At 33.0% G+C, this 21,160-nt stretch overlaps 1 protein-coding gene across 10 annotated transcripts in view; it reads right to left on the minus strand.

The window, feature by feature from the left end:
• Positions 1–336: 336 nt before the first annotated feature.
• The window catches only part of GULP1 (GULP PTB domain containing engulfment adaptor 1), a 96,819-nt gene continuing 75,995 nt past the window's right edge, over positions 337–21,160 (minus strand). For 4 of the 10 annotated variants that reach the window (XM_047085295.1, XM_047085296.1, XM_047085293.1 and 1 more), the window contains 5 exons: positions 12,466–12,693; positions 10,700–10,838; positions 7,411–7,505; positions 5,575–5,585; positions 387–408 (listed from right to left, as the gene is read on the minus strand). In XM_047085295.1, the coding sequence (XP_046941251.1) occupies positions 387–408; positions 5,575–5,585; positions 7,411–7,505; positions 10,700–10,838; positions 12,466–12,693 (495 nt within the window). Of the gene's footprint in view, positions 409–5,574; positions 5,586–7,410; positions 7,506–10,699; positions 10,839–12,465; positions 12,694–21,160 lie in introns of all 10 variants that reach the window. The other 6 variants (XM_047085301.1, XM_047085299.1, XM_047085297.1 and 3 more) reach the window with 4 other exon arrangements.

Below are 21,160 nucleotides of genomic sequence, written 5' to 3' on the forward strand. Positions count from 1 at the left end.
AAACTAGCAGCCTGGAGAATGAACACAAATTTCAAGATGCTAATTATTTAGAACTCAGACACAAGACAGATATTTGGGTAATCTGTTTTTTGATTATAAATTCATCTACAAGAGAAACAGAAAGGAACATAAAAGTATGATTTACTTTACAATTAGTTGTTTTTGAAATAAATGTTATAGATCAATAATGAACATTTTACTAAAACAATTTTCAAAAAGTTAAGATTTTCAAAAATATATTGGTACATGAATACTACCTTTCATAAAATAATAATGAATGATGTATATGTATAGAAAAACAAATTAAACACAAATCTGGATCTCTTGTTCTTGACATCAGCACCTGCTGTCTAATGGGTCGAGACAAAATACTGTGCCTTCAAGAGTTAGTCCCATTTTGAACCCCTCCTGTAAAACAGAGTAAAATAATTAAAATAGGAAATGCTTATGGCAGTAATGACAATAATAACAGTGATAATAATGATAATCAGGAAATAAAGAGTCTCTGAATAGAAGTTGAAATCTTCATGCTTTGATCAGCTAAGAAAAAATACGTCAAATGCTGGTTTGTCAAAATTTTATATTGGCGTATATCCCAGACAGTTGTGTAGACCCATTAGCATTTTAAATGTTTTAAATATATGTGAAGTTAGCATGCATGAAAGACAAAAGAAAACAGAAATATATGGAGTTAAGTAGTTTTAAGACTTACATGTTTTATTTCAATAAAATCTGTAATGCCATTCTACTCTAGTTTAAATTTCCTCTGTTGGCTTTAAAGATCAATATTCATTTAAATATAAGTAAGATAGCTAGACCTCAAGTTTGATGAAAGGTTCAACAGAGCCTTATAGTTTTCATCTTTTCTTCCTGGTTGCCACTGTCCAGAGCTAGGTAAAATACTTTTAGTAAACACAATGCCATATCCTATGTGCAGACCACTTTCTAATGGAGAAAGCTTCCTCTACTAGTCCTGCTATTTCTTCTTTTTAAAATTTTTTTTAAATATTTTTATTTATTTTTGAGACAGAGAGAGAGCATGAGCAGGGGAGGGGCAGAGAAAGAGGGAGACACAGAATCTTAAGCAGGCTCCAGGCTCTGAGCTGTCAGCACAGTGCCTGAGGCAGGGCTCGAACTCACGGACTGTGAGATCATGACCTGAGCTGAAGTCAGACGCTTAACCGGCTGAGCCACCCAAGCGCCCTGTCCTGCTATTTCTTACAGTTGCAAGTTGTAGCTTTGAGTCTCACTCCCCCTAAGCATGTTTTAGATGTTTCTGGAAGTTAAGTTGTCTCTGAGTTATTGAGAGCAAGTACACAATTGCTGTGAAAAGTTTTCTTCCTCCTAAGATTTTGTGTTAAAAGTTGGTGGCAAGGGGCGCCTGCGTGGCTGTCAGTTGAGTGTCCAACTTCGGCTCAGGTCATGATCTTACAGCTCAAGTCCCCTGGAGCTTGCTTCAGATTCTGTATCTTCCTCTCTCTCTGCCCTCCCCTGTTCAAACTCTCTCTCTCTCTGTATCTCTCTCTCTCAAAAATAAACATTAAAAAAAGTTAGTGGCAAAAGAGTTTGTCCTCTACTCCAAGCTCTCTTCATTTTTGCATAAGGTAATGGGCTATCTCCAGTTTTCCATCTCCTCTATCCCCACCCTTGCTCTTAATCTATGCACACTGGCCTGCCAAAGAAGAGAGAAAAAGCAGAGACTCACATTAATGAAAGGAACTGGGGCTACATTTTAGGTTTTTTTGTAGAAGCACGGTGGCAGTTTCTATATATATATATATACTTTACCTTTCTTTCTTACTAACAGAACTGAAATTTTGTTCAGGGAGGTAATTTGTAATTTGGGGTGACCATGTGACATATTATTGGTGCGTGAAAATGTAAACAGACTATTCTTGTGGAAAATAAAACATCACTCAGAAAGAAGTCTTTTGTCCTCTGTTCTCCTTTGTATTTTATTTCATTAGACTGTATCTACTTGTATGTTGGCCAGTTGTGTATCTCTTTGCATTGCCCCAAATTACTTTTGTTTACTACAGGTGTCTAACATACTTATCTTATTACAAATTCAGTGTGAACATTATCATACAGTAGAAGAAAATCATTTTAAAACTGCAAGCCACACCTCATTTGCTGTTAACACGGCGAATGCTCTTCATTATACCTACATTATAAAGGCCACATAGCAATGCCACTACTGCAAAGGGTTTTCAAAACTTTTTCCCAGAACTTACAGTACAAATTACAGTTAGTTGAGTAAAAGTCAGAGTACTTACCGTTATTTTTAAAAAGGCTGTTCTTATCACAAGAAGAAATATTTTACCTTATGTATGCATATATTTTAAACAGCTGCCAAGTACTTAGGAAAGTCAACCTTTAAGTTGAAGATAGTATAAATTAACTAATTTAATAAATATTTTATTTGGATATGTGAGGATCTGTGTCCTAGGTCATCTTCTGGTATGTTAGACAGACAGATAGATAGATAGATAGATGATAGATAGATCGATAGATAGATAGATAGATGATAGATAAATAGATAGATAGATGATAGATGATAGATAAATAGATGATAGATAGATCGATAGATAGATCGATAGATGATAGATAGATAGATAGATAGATAGATAGAGGATAGACAGAGGATAGATAGATGATAGATAGATAGATGATAGATAGATAGATAGATAGATAGGCAGACAGTGTAGATATGTATTAACTTTGGAAAGATTTGATACCATACAGTGTTTTAAAATTTTTCTCAGTTCATTCTGAAATTAAACCACTATCACTTCAACTACTTATCAGTGTGTTAGTAGTGTTTGAAAGGCAGAATAGCAATCAAAGTAAAATAGGGATTGGTCATTATTTCAATAATTTAAAAATGTAGATCTCTTACAAGAATATCTCCACAGTGATTTAAGAAGGATCCTTTCGGAATCCCCATAGATGAATTTAATCATCCCCATTAACAGACACATTGTTATATTGCTCTTTGGTTTTCTTTACTCCTCAGATAAAATTTCTCACAGTTTCTAACCTTCCCTCCTAGGTTTCATTTAGTAAATCATGATTTAATGACCACTGAATCTTCCTCAGGTTCCATATCCACTTGAATTTTAAAACTTTGAATGAAAATGAGGCTTTATTTTATTTATGTAGTGATGGAAGTTATCGTAAACTAGTATCACACAAAAGAATAATTTTATTAATATATTATTTATTTTTTCTAATATATTATTAATGATTCACTTTTTATATGAAATATTTTGCCCAGTTGCATGTTTTTATTTTGAAATAGAGAGAAAAGCATATCAAGGAAAGAAAACCACTCTTAGATAAGAATTATGAACATATTGAAGTATGTCCTTTGAGTCTCCTTTTCATCTATGTATAGATTTTTTAAAAACAATTTTAATAACAGTATAAAAACTATATATTATATACAACTTTCTTATTTATTTTAATGTATCACATATATATATAATTTTTTATATTTTTTTAAAATCTAGGAGAACAAAGTTTCTATATTGGGTTCCCATAAAGCTAATGATTATATAATATTTTATTAATTTTTTTAAAAATACAAGTATAGATGACATACAATTTACATTAGTCTCAAGTGTACAACATGGTGATTCACTATTTACATACATTATGCAATGCTCATTATGCAGTTACCATCTGTCACCATAAAAGTTATAATATTATTGACTGTATTTCCTATGCCTTATTTCCATCCCTGTGATTTATTTATTTTATAAATAAGTTTGTACTTATTTAGTTTGTACCTCTTAATCCCCTTATTCCTACTGTCTCTTCACTAGTCTTCCCTCCAGCAACCATGAATCTATTAACTTTTTAAAAAAAATTTTTTTAATGTTTATTTATTTTTGAGAGAGAGAGAATGCGAGTGTGTTAGGGGCAGAGAGAGAGGGAGACACAGAATCCGAAGCAGGCTCCAGGCTCCAAGCTGTCAGCACAGAGCCGGACGTGGGGCTCGAACTCACGAGCTGTGAGATCATGACCTGAGCTGAAGTCAGACACTCAACTGACTGAGTCACCCAGGTGCCCCTCTATTAACTTTGTAATATGATTTAATTGTATCTAGTATTTTATAATTATTCTTAAAGTTAACTAGATGTTTTTGTCCGTAGAGATTTTCTTCATTTAGAGTCATTTTCTTCTCAGAATAGACTTCATTGAAGTTTTTGATATCAAAAAGAAATATAAGTATTAGTAACAAATGTCCAAAGGGATGCTATGGATGGACCCTTGCCCATCAATGACTGAGTGCTTGTCCATCATATTTTCACTTGCACTGATCATTAATAAGGAAATAAAATATTTAATTTGCTTGATTAAAATAGCATTTCTAGTTCTTTGTTTAATTTGTATATTTTCTTTGATTAAATTAGACATGTCTACATGCATGTTAGCCCCTGGTGGTCTGTGAACTACTGCTTTTTTATTTATCTGATTGTTTACTTTTCTAATTATGTGTCTTTTTACTTTAATTATGTGTATGTGATATATTTATAGATTTTTTAAAAGAAAAGAAAAAACTACAAAGAACTATAGAAATTCTTCTGTATACATATTTTACATTTACCTTAAATGTGTACATTTAAAACTAATGTACAAGTTTTTCTTTTCTGTATTAAAATTTCTTTCCAACTCAAAAGTCTGATAAATATTCAATTGTATTTTAACATTTTAAACTGACAATTCTTTCTGAAATTTACTTGGATTTTTGTTGTAAGTTACAGCTGTACCTTGATCTTCTACCAAATTAGTAACCAGTTGATTTAACAACCCCTTAATGCAAAATTCTTTCATCCTTCACTGATTTGCCATGCTTCTTTTTTAATGTATTAAATTATTATAACTTAGACGTCACACATCTGGGTTATCATTACTATTTTACTGATTTGTCTGTCAGTGACACATACCAGAAAGTTTAAACTATGTCACATTAAATAACATTATTAATTTCAAACAAATATTTAATTTTCCAACAATTTATAATGAAATATGGCTTAACATTTCAGGTAAACTTCTGACATGCACAAGATATTTTTGTGATTTCCTCTGTAAATTAAAGAGAAAACCCAAACATCTCACTAGGCTTATTAACTCATTATTTATACACCCACTGTTCTCTAATGTTTTTACATTATATGCAAAGATAAAAATAGTAGCCAAATGTGTGCATTAGATTAATTAGGCTTACAAGATTAATAGCAAAAGTTGTCATAGACTTTAGATGGAGAAAATATTATTTTACTTTAGTTAAAGTGACCTTGCAATAAATCTTGAACTAAGGAAAAACAAACAAACAAAACAACAAAAAAACAGACAAGCAATGAGGTAGACAATGCAATAATGACTACATCATTGAAAAAAGAACTTTAAAATATGAGTTATAAAACCTCTTTAAACACAACTAATAATCAGAGACATCCATATGAAACTGCTGTTTGAATATTTATTAAGTAGAGCATGCAAATATTAAGGTTTTAGCTTTAAGGAGTTGTAAGTTGTTTAAAATTATTATGAAAATGATATACCAACCATCTCTGGCGCTACCCACCATGAAAGCAGAAAAGAATAAAAAAGACATTAAGAAAATATTAGAAATGGCAAAACAAAAACCAAAGCAAAAATACCATAGCTTAACATTACTTAACTAACACATCACTAAATCATTCCGATACAGTGTCTCTCAAAGTTAGTTCCGACAAAAATCTGGAGATGTAGGCTTATTTTAAAAAATCTATAGAAAATTCTTCAGTTTTGTGGAAATTAAAAAACATTAAAAGAAAAGCACTCTTTATGATTTTAATGCTTGGGAACAAACACCACTGTGCCCATGTTTGTGTCTGTTCTAATAAAAGCATTAGCCCCAAGTAGCATAAACCTAATTGGTAAAACTATTGAAAATGGAGAGGAATTGATTTCACATGAAATAAAGTATTCTTGGTAAATAACCATGCACTATTTGAGTGAAAGTTTCATAGTATTTGAAATATAGAAAAGAGGGAGAGAAATTGTACCATCAAACAGGATACATGCCGAAATCAACAGAAGTTGGATATTGGTGGTTTTAGTTTCAGCCAGATAACATCATCCACCTTGTTGAAGTTCTTAATTTAAATCAATTTTATTAGGTGTTGTAATTTTGCTTTTATTTAATTTATAATTTTTGAATTAATAGTTGTATCAGAGCTATAAGAATAAGTTATGTATACCTGTTTTGGTAAATTTTTAAGAAATGTTATAACAATTTAAGCCAATATAAAGGATTTAAAATAATTTTTTTCACGTAAAAGGAAATTATGAATCACCCAACTTGAGAAATGTTGTTTTAACATACGCTTTGAAAATCTCAAGGTGTATGTTAAATAATGCAACTTTTAAGATGCAGGCATTATTATCTCTAAAACAATAAAGAAATTCACATAATACCTAGAAAAGAAGAAGAGTGCTTCATAGCTGTAGTCCAAAATGAGTGGAAGGATATTTATATTATCTTTCTAGAAAGGAGTGTTTCATCAGTGTTAGATGATCAGAATCCACCATTAATTTGTTTTGTCCAGGAAATGAAGCATAGAGAATTCATTGCCTATAAGTGGCAACAACTCCTTCTCTTCACTCACTGCCTCTTCCCAATCAGCTTCATATAATTGGTCTTTGCCTACATTCTACCATACACAAAGTCTTTTCAATAAAAAATAGGATATAATAACCACCAAAATATAAAAGACAAATATAAAGAGAAGTCTTTTTCCTGGTGCTTTTAAGATTATTTATTAATCACAGCCCACAATACCTTCAAACTTTCAGCACAATTCAGAATTGAAAAATAAAAGAGGGAGAGAGAAATGGAAACCCAACTGGACTACGTTCCTAAAGAAGTTGTCACTGGGTGCCTGCTTTTTCAATAAGAACCCAGAAGTTATGAGCCATAACTACAATGCTTCTTTTAAAAGAGACTGATTTTACTCTCACAAAGATTTTCCTTCATCTATCCATGTACAATCTGAAATTCATAATTGTTAAAAACTGAGTTGAAATCTTGTAAGTCTAGTGCAATGACCCTGCAATTTTTGGATTTCAAAGTAATGAACCATTTAAATCCACACAATTTTGTATAAAAAAAGAACCAGCTGATTGTCACTGTAAATTGTACTATTAAAAACAAAACAAAACACAATAAAACCTTATCCTTAGCATCTGTAGGAACATTTTTAGGACTAAATATATATGATTATTTTAAAGTAATTGTTTCAAGTAAGTTTTCATAGGGATAATAATTCAAGGAAAGGGTAGTTTTGGTATATAACATTCTCTGTGTCCCATATTAAAAAGAAATAAACCATTTATAAGCCAATCTGTTAAAACAGTCACCTGCATCTCATCTAATTTTGATTGAATATCTGGAGGGAAATCCCCTGCTCCACAGTTAAATGGGTCAAAAGGTTCTGCTCCAAACAGGTCCCGTTCTAAAAGGAGGAAAAATAATATAGTAAATGAAATGACAGAAAGTGAGTTGAGTGAGTTAGATTTCAAAGGCAAGATTACATAAAGAACTACTCACATAACCAAATGAGCTCCTATCCACACACACTTTATGCTGGGTTTCCCTGAGCTTAGACTAGTTAAACACCAACAAAGAAGCCAAGATCCATTTTATGACAGTATTAAAAACTGGTTACAGAGGATTATTACCCAGAGAGGTTTCTGTGTCTTTAATTAAGACTTCCCAATATCAAATTCACAAATATTTGATAATTAGTATATTACAATACCTACATTTTACTGAAGCAATTTAAATTAACTACAATAACATATTACTTTTTGAAGACCTCTATTCCTTACGGATGCCTTTGTAACACAACAGTGAAGCAGTATGTGGGACTGAGCAGATTGGTAAGTAGTTTACTCATAGCTCGTGATACCTTAATCTCACATTTATTCAGAAAAAAATGTAAGGCACGTTGTTTCATGTACTATGAAATCGTATCACCTTCCTAAATAAACACAATGGGACAGGTTCTTTAAAAATGTCTTCTATCCTAGAAACAGATTTCCTTTTAAAAATACCAATAATAGAATATCAAATAGCTCTCTGTACATAAATTCTAAAGTATGCATTTTTTAATCATTAAGGAAGCAACAAAGTTAAAATTGATGTTTGTAATTTATAAAATTATGGCCTATTATATGATTTAGAAATTTAAAAATTATGAAACTTCTCTCCTCTGAATCATTCAAATGCAGCCTTAATTGACACAACTTTTAAAAATTATATAGGTGCATGCGAATTTATAATGTATTAAACTTTTCATTTGTAAAAAAATTATATTCTCAAAATTCAATGCTATGTAAGAAATAATATTTATGTTCTTTCTTCTACCATATCCTCTAAATTATGAACCCTCATTATTAAAGGTTCTTGCTTTTCTAGTTATAACTTTTTTTTCAAATTCATGTATTAAATAAATAAAAAAAATTTATAAGTTTCTGGTGCTGGTAAGTATTATATAAATAAGAGGGACGTAGAATTTATAATCCAAATAAAGACATTTAAGTTTTAAGATAAAAGTAATGCTTCTGTCAGTTTCACCGGGACAAAAGAGATAAACCAGAACTGTCCTAAACAAATGGAAATGTATTGTCACCTTATATGTGACCTATAGGTATTATATATGGGTATTATATATATATATATATATATATATACAGTCACCTTATATATATGGTGTTATTGTTGTTGTTATTTATTTTCCTCATTCTGGTGTTACTTAGGCAATACACCAGAACTTGGAGAACAGAGGAACTTTTCTTTGGAGGAATGCCTTGGTTACCCCCATACCACGAGTACATCCAACAATGCTTTTACACATGAAAGATATTTGTGAAAAGAAATGAATTAATAAAAACAAAGTAGAGTTGGCCAGAAGGAATAGAGATTTTTATTACAGGCATTTTATTGTTTGATATGCCTTTGAAAAAGCTAGACATATCAAATGTCTAAAATGGAACACATTTTCCCCCTTCTCTACTTCTAATTTTCCCTGTTAACAATATTTGGTCTAAAATCCTGAATCATCATTGATTTTGAACTCTCAATACCATCCTGACATATTATTCCTTCTAAATATTTTCAAATCTATTTGCTCTTTTCAATTTATATTTTGACCTGTATTAAAACCCTCTTTTGGAGATCTATGGCTAATTTGCATTTTAAATTCCAGATTGCAACCCAAGTCTATCATATGTGTTAAACAAATGCCCAATGGACTAAATAAATGAATGAATAAATCAGCGATGAAATCCAAGGAAGTAAAAAACAGTAAAGGAAGAGATGTGGACACTCACAAGGACAAAAAATACCCCATCATGATATCAGGATATTGGCAACATTTGCTAAAAACACACTATGACATGTATATTATGGATTATTCTCTGAAAAAATATTTTGTGTTGGCACAAAATATATTCAAATGAATTTAAATATATATCTCAATTTGTGTACAAGTTTGACGTATTTTTATAAACTGATTTCTGAAGTTTCCAATGTTATTCTCTAAAATTTATTGAATACTTAATGTGTGTAGTATACTTGGGTTAAGTTCCACAAGGGGAAACAAATAAATTAAAGGCCCTGACATACTTTAAGCCCTAAGCCAAAACTTCAGAGTTATATTAAAAATGTCTTAATGTGAACTAGAGAGGGTGCAATAAAGCATAAGATGTAAAACTCTCTTTTCTTCGATTTCCCTTTGCAAGTAATGACTGACCATGGACGTTGGGGAGTATTCTTTAAGTTTCTGTGATGTGGTGCAGATCAAAATATAATCAAGACATTGAAAATGAGCTTCTGTTATATGCTTTCTAATCCATCAATAAGAGACTCTAATGTACCTTCCAAATGTATAGAAAGTAAATCAGAAAAGCAATGTATATATAGTATGTTAGATATCAAGTAAAAAATCCTTATATAGGAGTAATAAACAAATCACACAATCCATATATTTACATATTTCTTTAACTAAGAATTTCATATACTCTAACAAAGAATTTAAACTGAACTCCATTAAACATGTTGAAAATATTAAAACCATTACCGCAAGCATTGTTTTTAATCGTTAAATTAAAACATTAGAAGTCTAACCCCAAATACAATAAAAATGTAATTAAATGCTTTTCATCATGATATAAATAACCCCATCTCATTTTTCAAAAAATTATTTCCGGGGTGCCTGGGTGGCGCAGTCGGTTAAGCGTCCGACTTCAGCCAGGTCACAATCTCGCGGTCCGTGAGTTCGAGCCCCGCGTCAGGCTCTGGGCTGATGGCTCAGAGCCTGGAGCCTGTTTCCGATTCTGTGTCTCCCTCTCTCTCTGCCCCTCCCCCGTTCATGCTCTGTCTCTCTCTGTCCCAAAAATAAAAAATAAACGTTGAAAAAAAAAATTAAAAAAAAAATTATTTCCAATGCAATACTGATGTCTTTGGTAGTATACTCTGAATTATAAAGTAAAATATGATTAACTTATTTGGCACATATAAACATAATTCTTTGGTAATTAACACTTTTAGTGAGCTTAAGATATATAATTTTCCATAAAGTGTTAATTAAACATTTAAAATGTACACAAATACAGCAAAGAATATTGTTTTCTTTAAAAAGCTTACTAATCTCAGTAGATCTACTAGGTATTGGAGGTGGCTGTGTGCCATTGCGGGTAGGTGTTGAAGATGGGTGTGATATTGGAGAAAATGGTATCATATCGAAGATGTCAGTGGAGGGTGACTTAGGTGTCACACTGCCTGCCTGCAATGAAAATAATATGAATTAAGGCAGTATTTCAGGTAGATACATTGCAATGCTATTTCATATGCATATAAAACATATATAAACAACAATAAATTCAGCTGAATCATATGAACTTGACATTTTATAGATCAAAAATAGTTAAATGTTGGCAATTTCATGTGATTTAATCAGTCACACCAAATGCTTATTGGCAAGAAAGCAAAAGAAAATTTCTGCAACAATGATCTCAAAGATGATGGCAAAAATGGTGAGAAACTATTCTATATAGATATAAGAGATATTGGATTTTTCTGTATATCTAGAAATAATTGCCATTTGTATCAGAGGATTGGAAATATTAGAAGCTATATAAAAACATGATTTCAATAATAGTTTTGCGTAAGATTATGTTTTAGACAGAGATAACTGGACATAAACAATAAATCTTCTTATATGACCATTCAAATGCAAATGATAACAACTTTAAAAATTTTTAAAGAGTATATTTTAATTTGTATGAATAACTACAATGATAGCTAACTATTATACTCACTGCAGTGCCTTTTATTCTTGGGTAAGACTTCATAGTTTTCTATGATAAATAGCTACCTTGTGAAATAAATTAACAATCACTAAAAATACCACCAAAATCATTAAGCTATCTTAATGATAACATAAGAATGAAACAATCATCACTTTGCCATTCAGGGGGAAAAACCACACACAAACGGGTACACACAATCTATAAAAGAAAGAGAATTCCCATTTTGGAGAAGAATAGTCAGGAAAAACTTGCTTTTCCTCAAAGAACATGAACAGAGATTACTTAAGAGTGTTTCATAGTAAAATTAGACTCTTCAGAATACACTTATTTTTCTAAATCACAGATAATGAAGGTAATGGAAGAAAAATAAGGCTGATTGTGTGTAAAGAGTGACAGATTTGCTATTCAGTCAATATGGCCATTAGCACATTTTTTTCATGAAGGAAAATTGCTGTCATCTCCTTTTCTTTAATACCCTGCTCACTTTATCAGTCATAAATACTGTCCAAAGACTTTAAGGCAACTTTATCCCTCAGCCCTTTCCTCCTACTCAGGAATAGTTTTCCTAATCAACCCATCCCTCTAGCTGCCCTGGCAGCTCTCTCCTCTTTCTCAGGATATAAAGATACTCAAATCTTGACTGTTTTTAAAGCAAACCAATCAGAAATGTCTTTACTCTGTCTCTCTTTACTACTCTAGCCTCTCATCCCTCTTACTCTTTCCCTCAAGGTTAAGCTCCTCAGAAGAGATACTCATATCAATTGAGACTTTTTTTTTTTTTTTGGTACCAAATGCTGCTGAAACTGTTTTTACCAATATCACTGATGACCTGACTTCCCAGTTGCTATATCAGTGGGTCCTTTGAAGTTACCTGTCCTATTTTGTCTTTCTGTGGATATGTACACAATCACCTTCGTTACTTGAAACTTTGATATCAGGTAAAAGGAAGTAAAAATGAATGGCACACAAAGTTGCCAGGTCATATCACATTGATTCTGGACATACCTGATTTTTTTCATTACACTATAAATGGCACATTTTAGCAGACTTTAAAAAACATATGTGGGATAGTAAAAAAGGCTTTTGTGCTTAGCAAATTACATGAGGTCTTGGGATGCTGCTCTCACTGATTGGCTTGGGAAGGCCACATTTAGAAGGAGGTGGTATTAACAGTCCCAATGACAGTCTGGAATCAGGCGAGTTGACAGGAGTGACAGTAATGGAAGAAATATTTAGACAGGAAGATGAATCATCATCACTACTACGCCAGAAAGAGGATAAGCATCTCTGAAACCCATGTTGCTCATGATCAGACACTTGGTGCAGCAGCTGTAAAGGAATGACAGAGAAATACACTAAGGAGAAGAAAGAAGACATGGAGGAAAAAGGAAAAAGTATATTATGAAAATTTATTTGTAAAATGATATTTTGCAAAAAGGTAAGTAATTTCAAAATAACGTTACTAAAAATTTAAAAAAATAATAAAAATTGTTTGTGTATACTTTCTTATTGCAACAGTCCTCAGATTTGAGAATGTTTGACTATTTCTCACTAAAATATTACATTACTAGCACTTGAGAGGAAGACAATAAAGAGTAAAGCTTGATGATTTATTTCGATTAGAGCTTCTGTGTAATGACATGGGAAAAGGAAGTATAATAACAAGAAAAAAAGCAACAACTGAAGTAGGAGTAACATCTAGTAAAAAGCAATGACTTTGTAGAATTTTCAAAAAGGGTTACAACAATCATTTTAAATTTAACACTCAAAACACTCTTTTGTGATATAAGTATTAGTAATTTTATGTCCTTGTTACAATAAAGATATGGGAAAATTAAGGCCCATATGTTCTTTGTGATTTATTCCTATAGAGGTTAAATTCAAAACAATCTGACTGCAATTATCACCACATTCCTATGGGTAGTGAGTTCCAAATGAGAAGATTTCTCAGGAAAGGGCAATCTCGAATTAATGAGATAATAAATAGATAATCAGTAAGTGGATTGGATCTGGACATCAGTTTTTGGTTGACTTTTATAAGTTATTTCCAGTATAGTGTGGAAAGCTACTGTCAAAAGCTGAGCTAGTAACAACTGGGCTGCCAGATGTCAGAGTGGTCAATGAAAACAACCAAAATGAAAGTAATAATTAAGCCTTTATTCACTTACTGCTGTAGTATAAGCAAGATGCCAGAAAGAAGATGCTGGCCTCATCAATGTCCCATTTTCTTCTCCAGGAAATGGAACTGGACTAAAGTCAGAAGTACCAGTGCAAAAGCAAGGCACTGTCTCTCTATTGAGGGAGCCCTGAACTAAAGGTCTTGCTGGTTTGTTGTTGGTGTCCTTGTTATTTTTTGTTGTTATTGTTTTGAGGGAGGGGTCACGACAAGGGAAGGAAATGGAGGAAGGGCTAGGAGTAGAAAAGTACTGAGTACTGAATCATAGTGGAGAAAGGAGTCTTCAAGGCCCTCATAAGATGGTCTTGACAGAGGCTTTTTGAGAAGGCCATGGCCAAGGGCCTCCAATAAGGAGACCTCTGAATATAGGCAACTGGGCTAGGAATGCAGATATGTGTAAAAGCATGGCTGCCAGAGGTTGAGGGCGCTAAGTCCTTGACTGCAACTCCTCCATTCTATGCACTAAATCTGGCATAGGCAGGGCAGATTTCCCCCCAGTGAGACTCGCCAGGGGAAGACTTTGTAATTGCCTATGACTGGGCTGACAGGATTGGCCCTGGAGCCAGACTTCTAAGCTACAGGTCACACTTCAGAGATTTTTTTTAACACGGATTTTGAGGCAGCCAACACAAATATGGCTTTTGATAATATTATAGTGAAAGGTTATAACCAAAATTATAGTTAGGAGAACCCACAAATTTGAAGGAAGTTTTTAAGATGGGAGTCACTTCTTCACTCGTTTCTCAAAGCAGAGGACAAAACCAGGCAGTGTAAAGTGACAGATTTAAACTGAAGGGAAGGTTCAGTGTGGAAACAAATCTCTGATGGTCTGAGTTATATAATTAATAACTATTAATATGCATATACAGTTACATAATCATTTTTTTCCTATTGACCTCCCTAACAATCTATCTGTAGATATGTATACATGTATGCACGCGCGTGTGTGTATATATAATTTTAAAATCTATTTTATAGTCTACATAGTTTACTGTATAATTTTGTGATTGGTGGTCACCATATACTTTAAGTGACACTTGTAAGCTCCTTGTGGACAAAGTTTTTCCAAATTTTATCTAAAAGAAGTGTTTCCAGGGCACCTGGGTGGCTCAGTCAATTAAGCATCTAACTCTTAATTTTGGCTCCAGTCATGATCTCAGGGTCGTGAGATCAAGCCCCACATTGGGCTCTGCACTGAGCATGGAGCCTGCTTAAGATTCTCCCTCTCCTCTCTCTCTCTCTCTCTCTCTCTCTCTCCCTGACACATGTACACATGTGCATGTGCTCTCTCTCTCTCAAAAGTAAATATAAATAAATAAATAAATAAATAAATAAATAAAAGAAGTATTTTCTAAAAGACTATATAACACATCAGAGTTGTAGGCATATAATAAGCTGTCAACATATATCTACTGTCTAATTTATACTACAGCACTTTTTTTTTTCAATAGACTTCACACTCAGCATGAAGCCCAATGCAGGGCTTGAACCAGCAACCCTGAGATTAAGACCTCAGCTGAGATCAAAAGTCAAACACCTAAATGACTGAGTCACCTGGGTATCCCTATATTAGAATAATTTTTAAATTTAAAAATGGAAAATTTTAAGAATATTTATACTGAGTAAACATAATATGATATTAAGTGGAAGTTGTCCTTGGTATCATCTGGCTTATAACATAAGTGACGGTATTCTATATTATTTTATGACTTATATTGGCCAAAAAATCTTAACCAGATGCCTCAAAACAAATGAAGGCCAAAATAACTTAACTTATAAGTGCTCTAGTGTTTTATGACAGTGTTAATACTATGCCTTCTACTTGCTCTGAGAACATACACTTATATAACATGAAAATAATCAAGTTGTTAAATACACGAGTTAAGAGGTATTTTCACTTTCAAAATGGTAAAGCTGGGATATCTATCAATAGTTGTGGTATCTAAAGTTTAAGACTCTACCACTATCACAGGTTTCCTTTGGGTCAGTAATGAAGTTTTGGTCAACCAGCATTTATTGCTCGGTCACACAGATCTCTTAAAATACTGAATCAGTTGCTTTCAGATAATATTAAGAGATTGAACATTAAAATCTGGAGCTTTTCTTGAGAAGTTTAAAAATCTAGAAAGTAAGCCCACAGACTTGCCTGAAAATAATTGACTGGCAGTAACTGCTGTGCCATTTAAGTTGGGTATATGCTCCCTAATTCATTACTACCACCACGTACCCATTACACATTTATGTCACAGCCTGGGCTGTACTGACGTCTTGTGTTTGTGATTCTTAACTTTGAAATGATTCAAGTCAAGGAATTAGATATTACATCTGTTAGATATTTTGAGTGGTGCTCATATGAGGACTTTAAGACACAGAACAGATGAACGTAAGGGAAGGGAAGCAAAAATAGTATAAAAACAGCGAGGGGGACAAAATATGAGACTCTTAAATATGGAGAATAAACAGAGGGTTACTGGAGGGGTTGTGGGAGGGGGGATGGGCTAAATGGGTAAGGGGCATTGAGGAATCTACTCTTGAAATCATTGTTGCACTATACGCTAACTAATTTGGATGTAAATTAAAAAAATAAAATGAAAAAAAAGAAAGTTAAATAAAAAACATTTTGAGTGGTGGTTCTAAATTTAGGGGGTCAGGAGTTAGATATTTTGTAAGCTGCCATTTTTAACTCATTAAGGATATTTATTTATGAAATTAAATACATAGTTTAGATGAAAACAGCTTGATATTTTTATTTTGGGTCTTCTGTCAATATTTTGACAGTTGGCTAGAAACCAAAATTTTTGCACTCTCTTACAGAAATTCTGGCACCACTGTTTAACTCATCCTTTATGCTCATAATTCCAAGTGCTTTGGTCTTTATGAAGGTGCACAGGATCTGAATTATTAAACTAAGGAAACAAGGAGCTTTATGTTCAATCATTACATATTAATTACGCAGACGTTGTTAGGTTATTAAGGTCTATTAATCATGAATGCCCATATCTGAGATTCATTGTTGTAGTTTTGTAGCTTGCTCTAGGAAGCAGTGGCTTGGTGCATTTAGGCATGGTGAATATTTCAACCTTAGCCTTGTCTAAATGTGACAGCAATGATGAAGTGTCATAGAAGGGTTTGCATTTTCAGTAAATGTTGAAAACATTTAAACAACAAAAAAACTGTATTAAACAGTTCTGTGGCAATATCTACAGAAATACTATTAGAATGATATCAAAATCAGGGCACCTGGGTGGCTCAGTTGGTTGAGCATCTGAATCTCGATTTCAGCTTGGGTCATGATTCCAGGGTCATGGGATCAAGCCCCATGTCAGGCTCTATGCTGAACATGGAGGCTCCTTGGGATTCTCTCTTTCCCTCTATGCCTCTCCCCAACTGTGCTCTCCCTCTTTCTCTCTCTCTCTAAAATAGAAAATTTAAAAAAAAGAATGGTATCAAAATTTTACTTTAGGCTGTTAATGTTTTGGTAATATAAATATCCAAATATCCTTTTAAAATGTAAAACAACTTTAAGATTAAAATATGATTTAACATTACTATTAAAATAGAGTTTCAAAATTTTACTTAGAATTAAATTTACAAAGTAATTATTTAAATTTATATTTAAGGGATGATGTCTAAATTTTTCTAGTTGAAAAACTGGTAGATTATAAATAACACTAAAGATGAGGAAATACAATTGTGATGCAAAATATTCTAGCAGATCTTTCTATGCTGCCATGCAGATTCACACTTTCAAAGTTCACTATTATGTTACATTTTTAATATGACTTTAAGTTTTAATTTTTTAATGTTTATTCATTTTTTGAGAGAGAGAGACAGACAGAGTGCTAGTGGGGGAGGGACAGAGAGAGAGGGAGACACAGAATCTGAAGCAGGCTCCAGGCTCTGAGTTGTCAGCACAGAGCCTGATGTGGTGCTCGAACTCATGAACCACTAGATCAAGACCTGAGCTAAAGTCGGACGCTTAACTGACTGAGCCACCCAGGCACCCCATGTTTTAAACGTAAAAACTTCTAGGATTTAGAATTTATGGCATCGTGAATGTACTTTTTTTTTTCAGATTTCCAGATTCACAATTTGGTTTTATTGGTCTCTTACTTGTAAGACCTATTATCTTGTTTGTTCTTACAACAAGGTCATGAGTTAAATGGACATGATTGTCTACATATCCCAAAGAGGAAAACTGCAACAAGAAATTAAATGATTTGATCGGGCATTCATGGTCAGAGCTGGAAGGGAATATATTTTTCTTCCCATTAGATAGAGTTTACTTCCTTAGAATCATTTTTTGTGCAAGTAACAATTATGAAAATGAAGCCATGAACCAGTAATCACTTTTTGTGGGCAACAAATGTTCTTAAATCAATGTCATGTTTAAAATTTATGCTTTTGTTTAAAGATTCACATTTGGCTTGTTGTGTAACTGAGAGTTTTCAAAATCTGCTCTTGCCCATCTTGACTTCAATAATAGTTGAGAAAACACTAGATGAAGATAAATAGGCAGTTTTGTTTACCCACAATGAAATACACATTTTAGGTTATAATTGTCCTATCAAGTCTAATCAGTGGCCACACAGTTGATTATGTAAAGGTAGAATTTTATCCAGTAACAAACACTTGGTTTAATTGAAAGGGAGACATTTATTTTACTCAGCAATAGAAAGTCCAGTACTTCTAAGGACTACAATTTTATTCATTTAACTTCCTGGCAAGAGTCCTATTTGGTTAAAAGCATCCATAGCCAGAAAAGTAAAATGTAAGCATCCAGGCACAAGAATCAAGAGGAACAATTTGATTGAACTTGCTATGCCCACATCTTATAATGGAACACTCTTCTGGGGGCATTCATGAGGCTAGGAGGGCAGAATAAACCTTTTTTTCTGATATAAATACAGGCAGCACTGCCATGTGAATGTAATAAATGGAAATCAGATTGTTCCTAGATAATTAGTACCAAATGGTGGAAACCCAACCTCTAATCTATTGCCAAACCACTAGAACACAGCAAAAAGCAAACAGCACAGTCAAGTAACGGAAATTTCTCAGTGTATCTAAATGACTGTATAAAATAAGGACCCAATTTCTAAAACCAATGAAAAGATTTCCACAATTTCAGTGTGATACAGAGATATATAATATGGATACTATCAAAGGCTATTTCATTTGCCTTAGGAAAGGAACTTATTGAACAGAGTGGTATTTGGGAGACATGTAAGCATTATATTTGTCAAGAACAAGTTAAAAAATAGGATGGCAATTTATACATGAGAAAATAAAAAATGGATATATATTGAAGATATACATTGGTTTGTAGTTAGAAATGTCTTTTAATTTTAATATTGAGCAAAAAATAAGTCTCCTACTTTGTTTTCTTAGCTAGAACTAAACTACTCTAGAACTTCATACTGGGTAAATTTATACTTGGTGTATTAACTAAAGCAATAAACAACAGTCCAATAAAAAATAGTCTTTTTCTGGTGACAGAAAAAAAAAAACAAACTTTTTTCATTCAAGTACTATAATCATGAGCCCAGATCTCCTTCTTTAGTTCCATAAGCATCTCCAGGTGGCTGTCCAGTAGGCAGAACTAATATGAGGAAAAGTGAAATATTCTTTGTTATGCACCTTCACCAAGTCATGTCTATTTTGAAAAATGGTACCACTACCCAGATGCTCAGGATAAAATCCTACAGGACAATTCTGACCTCTCTTTTATTCTACAGCCCCCAACCAATCCATCAGTAAGTCCTGAAAGCTCTACTTCCAAAATGTATCAAGTTACATACACCATCTGAAATGATAGAATTCTAGACTAATTTACTCTTCTCCCTCTCCTAGGATACTGAAATAGCCTCCTAGACAGTTTAGGGGACCTCATTTTGGCCTTTTTTACAGACCCTGGTGTATAGGTCAGTCAGATGATCCCCAAATCCCCTGTTTAAAACCTATAAGTAACTTCACAGTGCAATTAGAAAAAAAAAATAACAAAATGAAATCTACTGGCCCTATAAAATCTAGCCCCTGACTTGCTCTCCAATGTCATCTCCAACTATTTTGGCTTATGGTCAGTATGTTCCAGGCACAAAGGTCTTGTTACTGTTTCCAGTCCTTTACACTGACTTTTTACCATTCAGGTCTCAATTCGAATGCTACCTTCCCAGAAAGGGTTTCCCATGATTACTGTCTCTAAAACAGTCCCCACCCATTCTTTCCTACTCTGCTCTATTTTATTTTATTCATAGCATATATCAGATTTGAATTTTTCTATTTATTTATTCATTTACCTAGGAGTTGATTACCCATCCCCTTTTTCCCCCATGGGATATAAATTTCTTAACAGCTGAAATTCATATACTGCTAAAACCCAACAGCCTAGAATATCATATGACTATATTAGATATTCAATAAATATTTTACAAGCTGCCATAACAGATCACAACTGTATCTAATGTGTGCAATTAGCAAATGTGAGAAAACAAAAATCAACATGATATACACTGTCATACATAAGACATCTCACTAAGATACTATTTCATAAAAGGAGTGATGACTTGGTGGGATTAGGGAAAATAAAAATGAGATCACAATTTACACAATGAAAGTTTGAAAGGACTTTTTAGAATGCCTGAAGATTGTCATTAAAAGTTTGAACCTAAAATTACTTAGTTGTATCTTCAAAACACATCAGTATGACCAATTCACAATGATGTATATAACAAATACATGGATGGATGGCCATCATCTAAGAAATAGCAACCTTTCCTTAGGGTGACTTTGGGGAGTGCAGGGAAGTGTATCTATGTTCTGACCCACACAGCAATTCCTTAACGTACAAAGGTTTTCAGTCTGGAACATTCTACTCAACAGGGCCTTACATTTTTAATTTATGATTTAACACAGAATAAAAGATTCAATACCTCTAAAACTGTATTTTCTGATGAGATCTGATTTCTTTGAACCATTGTTCTGTGTTATAGAAATTCAACTATAACTTTGGGCCTCTTCCTAGGAAAAATAGCTTTTGATCTTTCAGTTATCTAAATCAAATTTTACCAAAAATGTTTCTAAATTTTCTGACGGTTCCCATCATTGCCTTTATCTGCTATTTGATCACACACTGATAAGAACAGCATCCAAACCAGGGATTTGAATTATTTTCATTTTCTACATTACTTTTAATATCACCCTCCCCCATAATTCCATTCCTACTTTTGTTCTCTTCTCTCCTTCTTCCCAAAGAGACCATTTAAAAGCTAAGATTAGAGATAAACCTTTTATTGTACTTTGACTAATACTTGTTTGATGTGGACTACACTGTGTTTAACTTGCAAATCCTGATATTTCAAGAAATTGTTTTTTATATGCTTATTTTTATGAACCAAATTATAGTGTCAAATCACTTACAGAGAACCATTTCTGAATTAGTGTTTTATATGGCAAAAGAGTTACTTCTGTGTGACTTCAGAAAATTTGGCTCCCAGTAGGGATCAAGACCTGTCTTGGGCTGGTCATTTGAGAAGAATCATCTGTCTTGGGGATTCCTCTCACCATAACACACTGAAAGCTCATGGAGAATCTGATGCCAAATTAATTTTATATACCAAA

This window comes from Lynx rufus, unplaced genomic scaffold (genome assembly GCF_022079265.1).
Source record: "Lynx rufus isolate CCGP_SWC_20201006 ecotype Redwood Valley unplaced genomic scaffold, mLynRuf1.p SCAF_2, whole genome shotgun sequence".
Classification (NCBI taxonomy): Eukaryota; Metazoa; Chordata; class Mammalia; order Carnivora; family Felidae; genus Lynx; species Lynx rufus.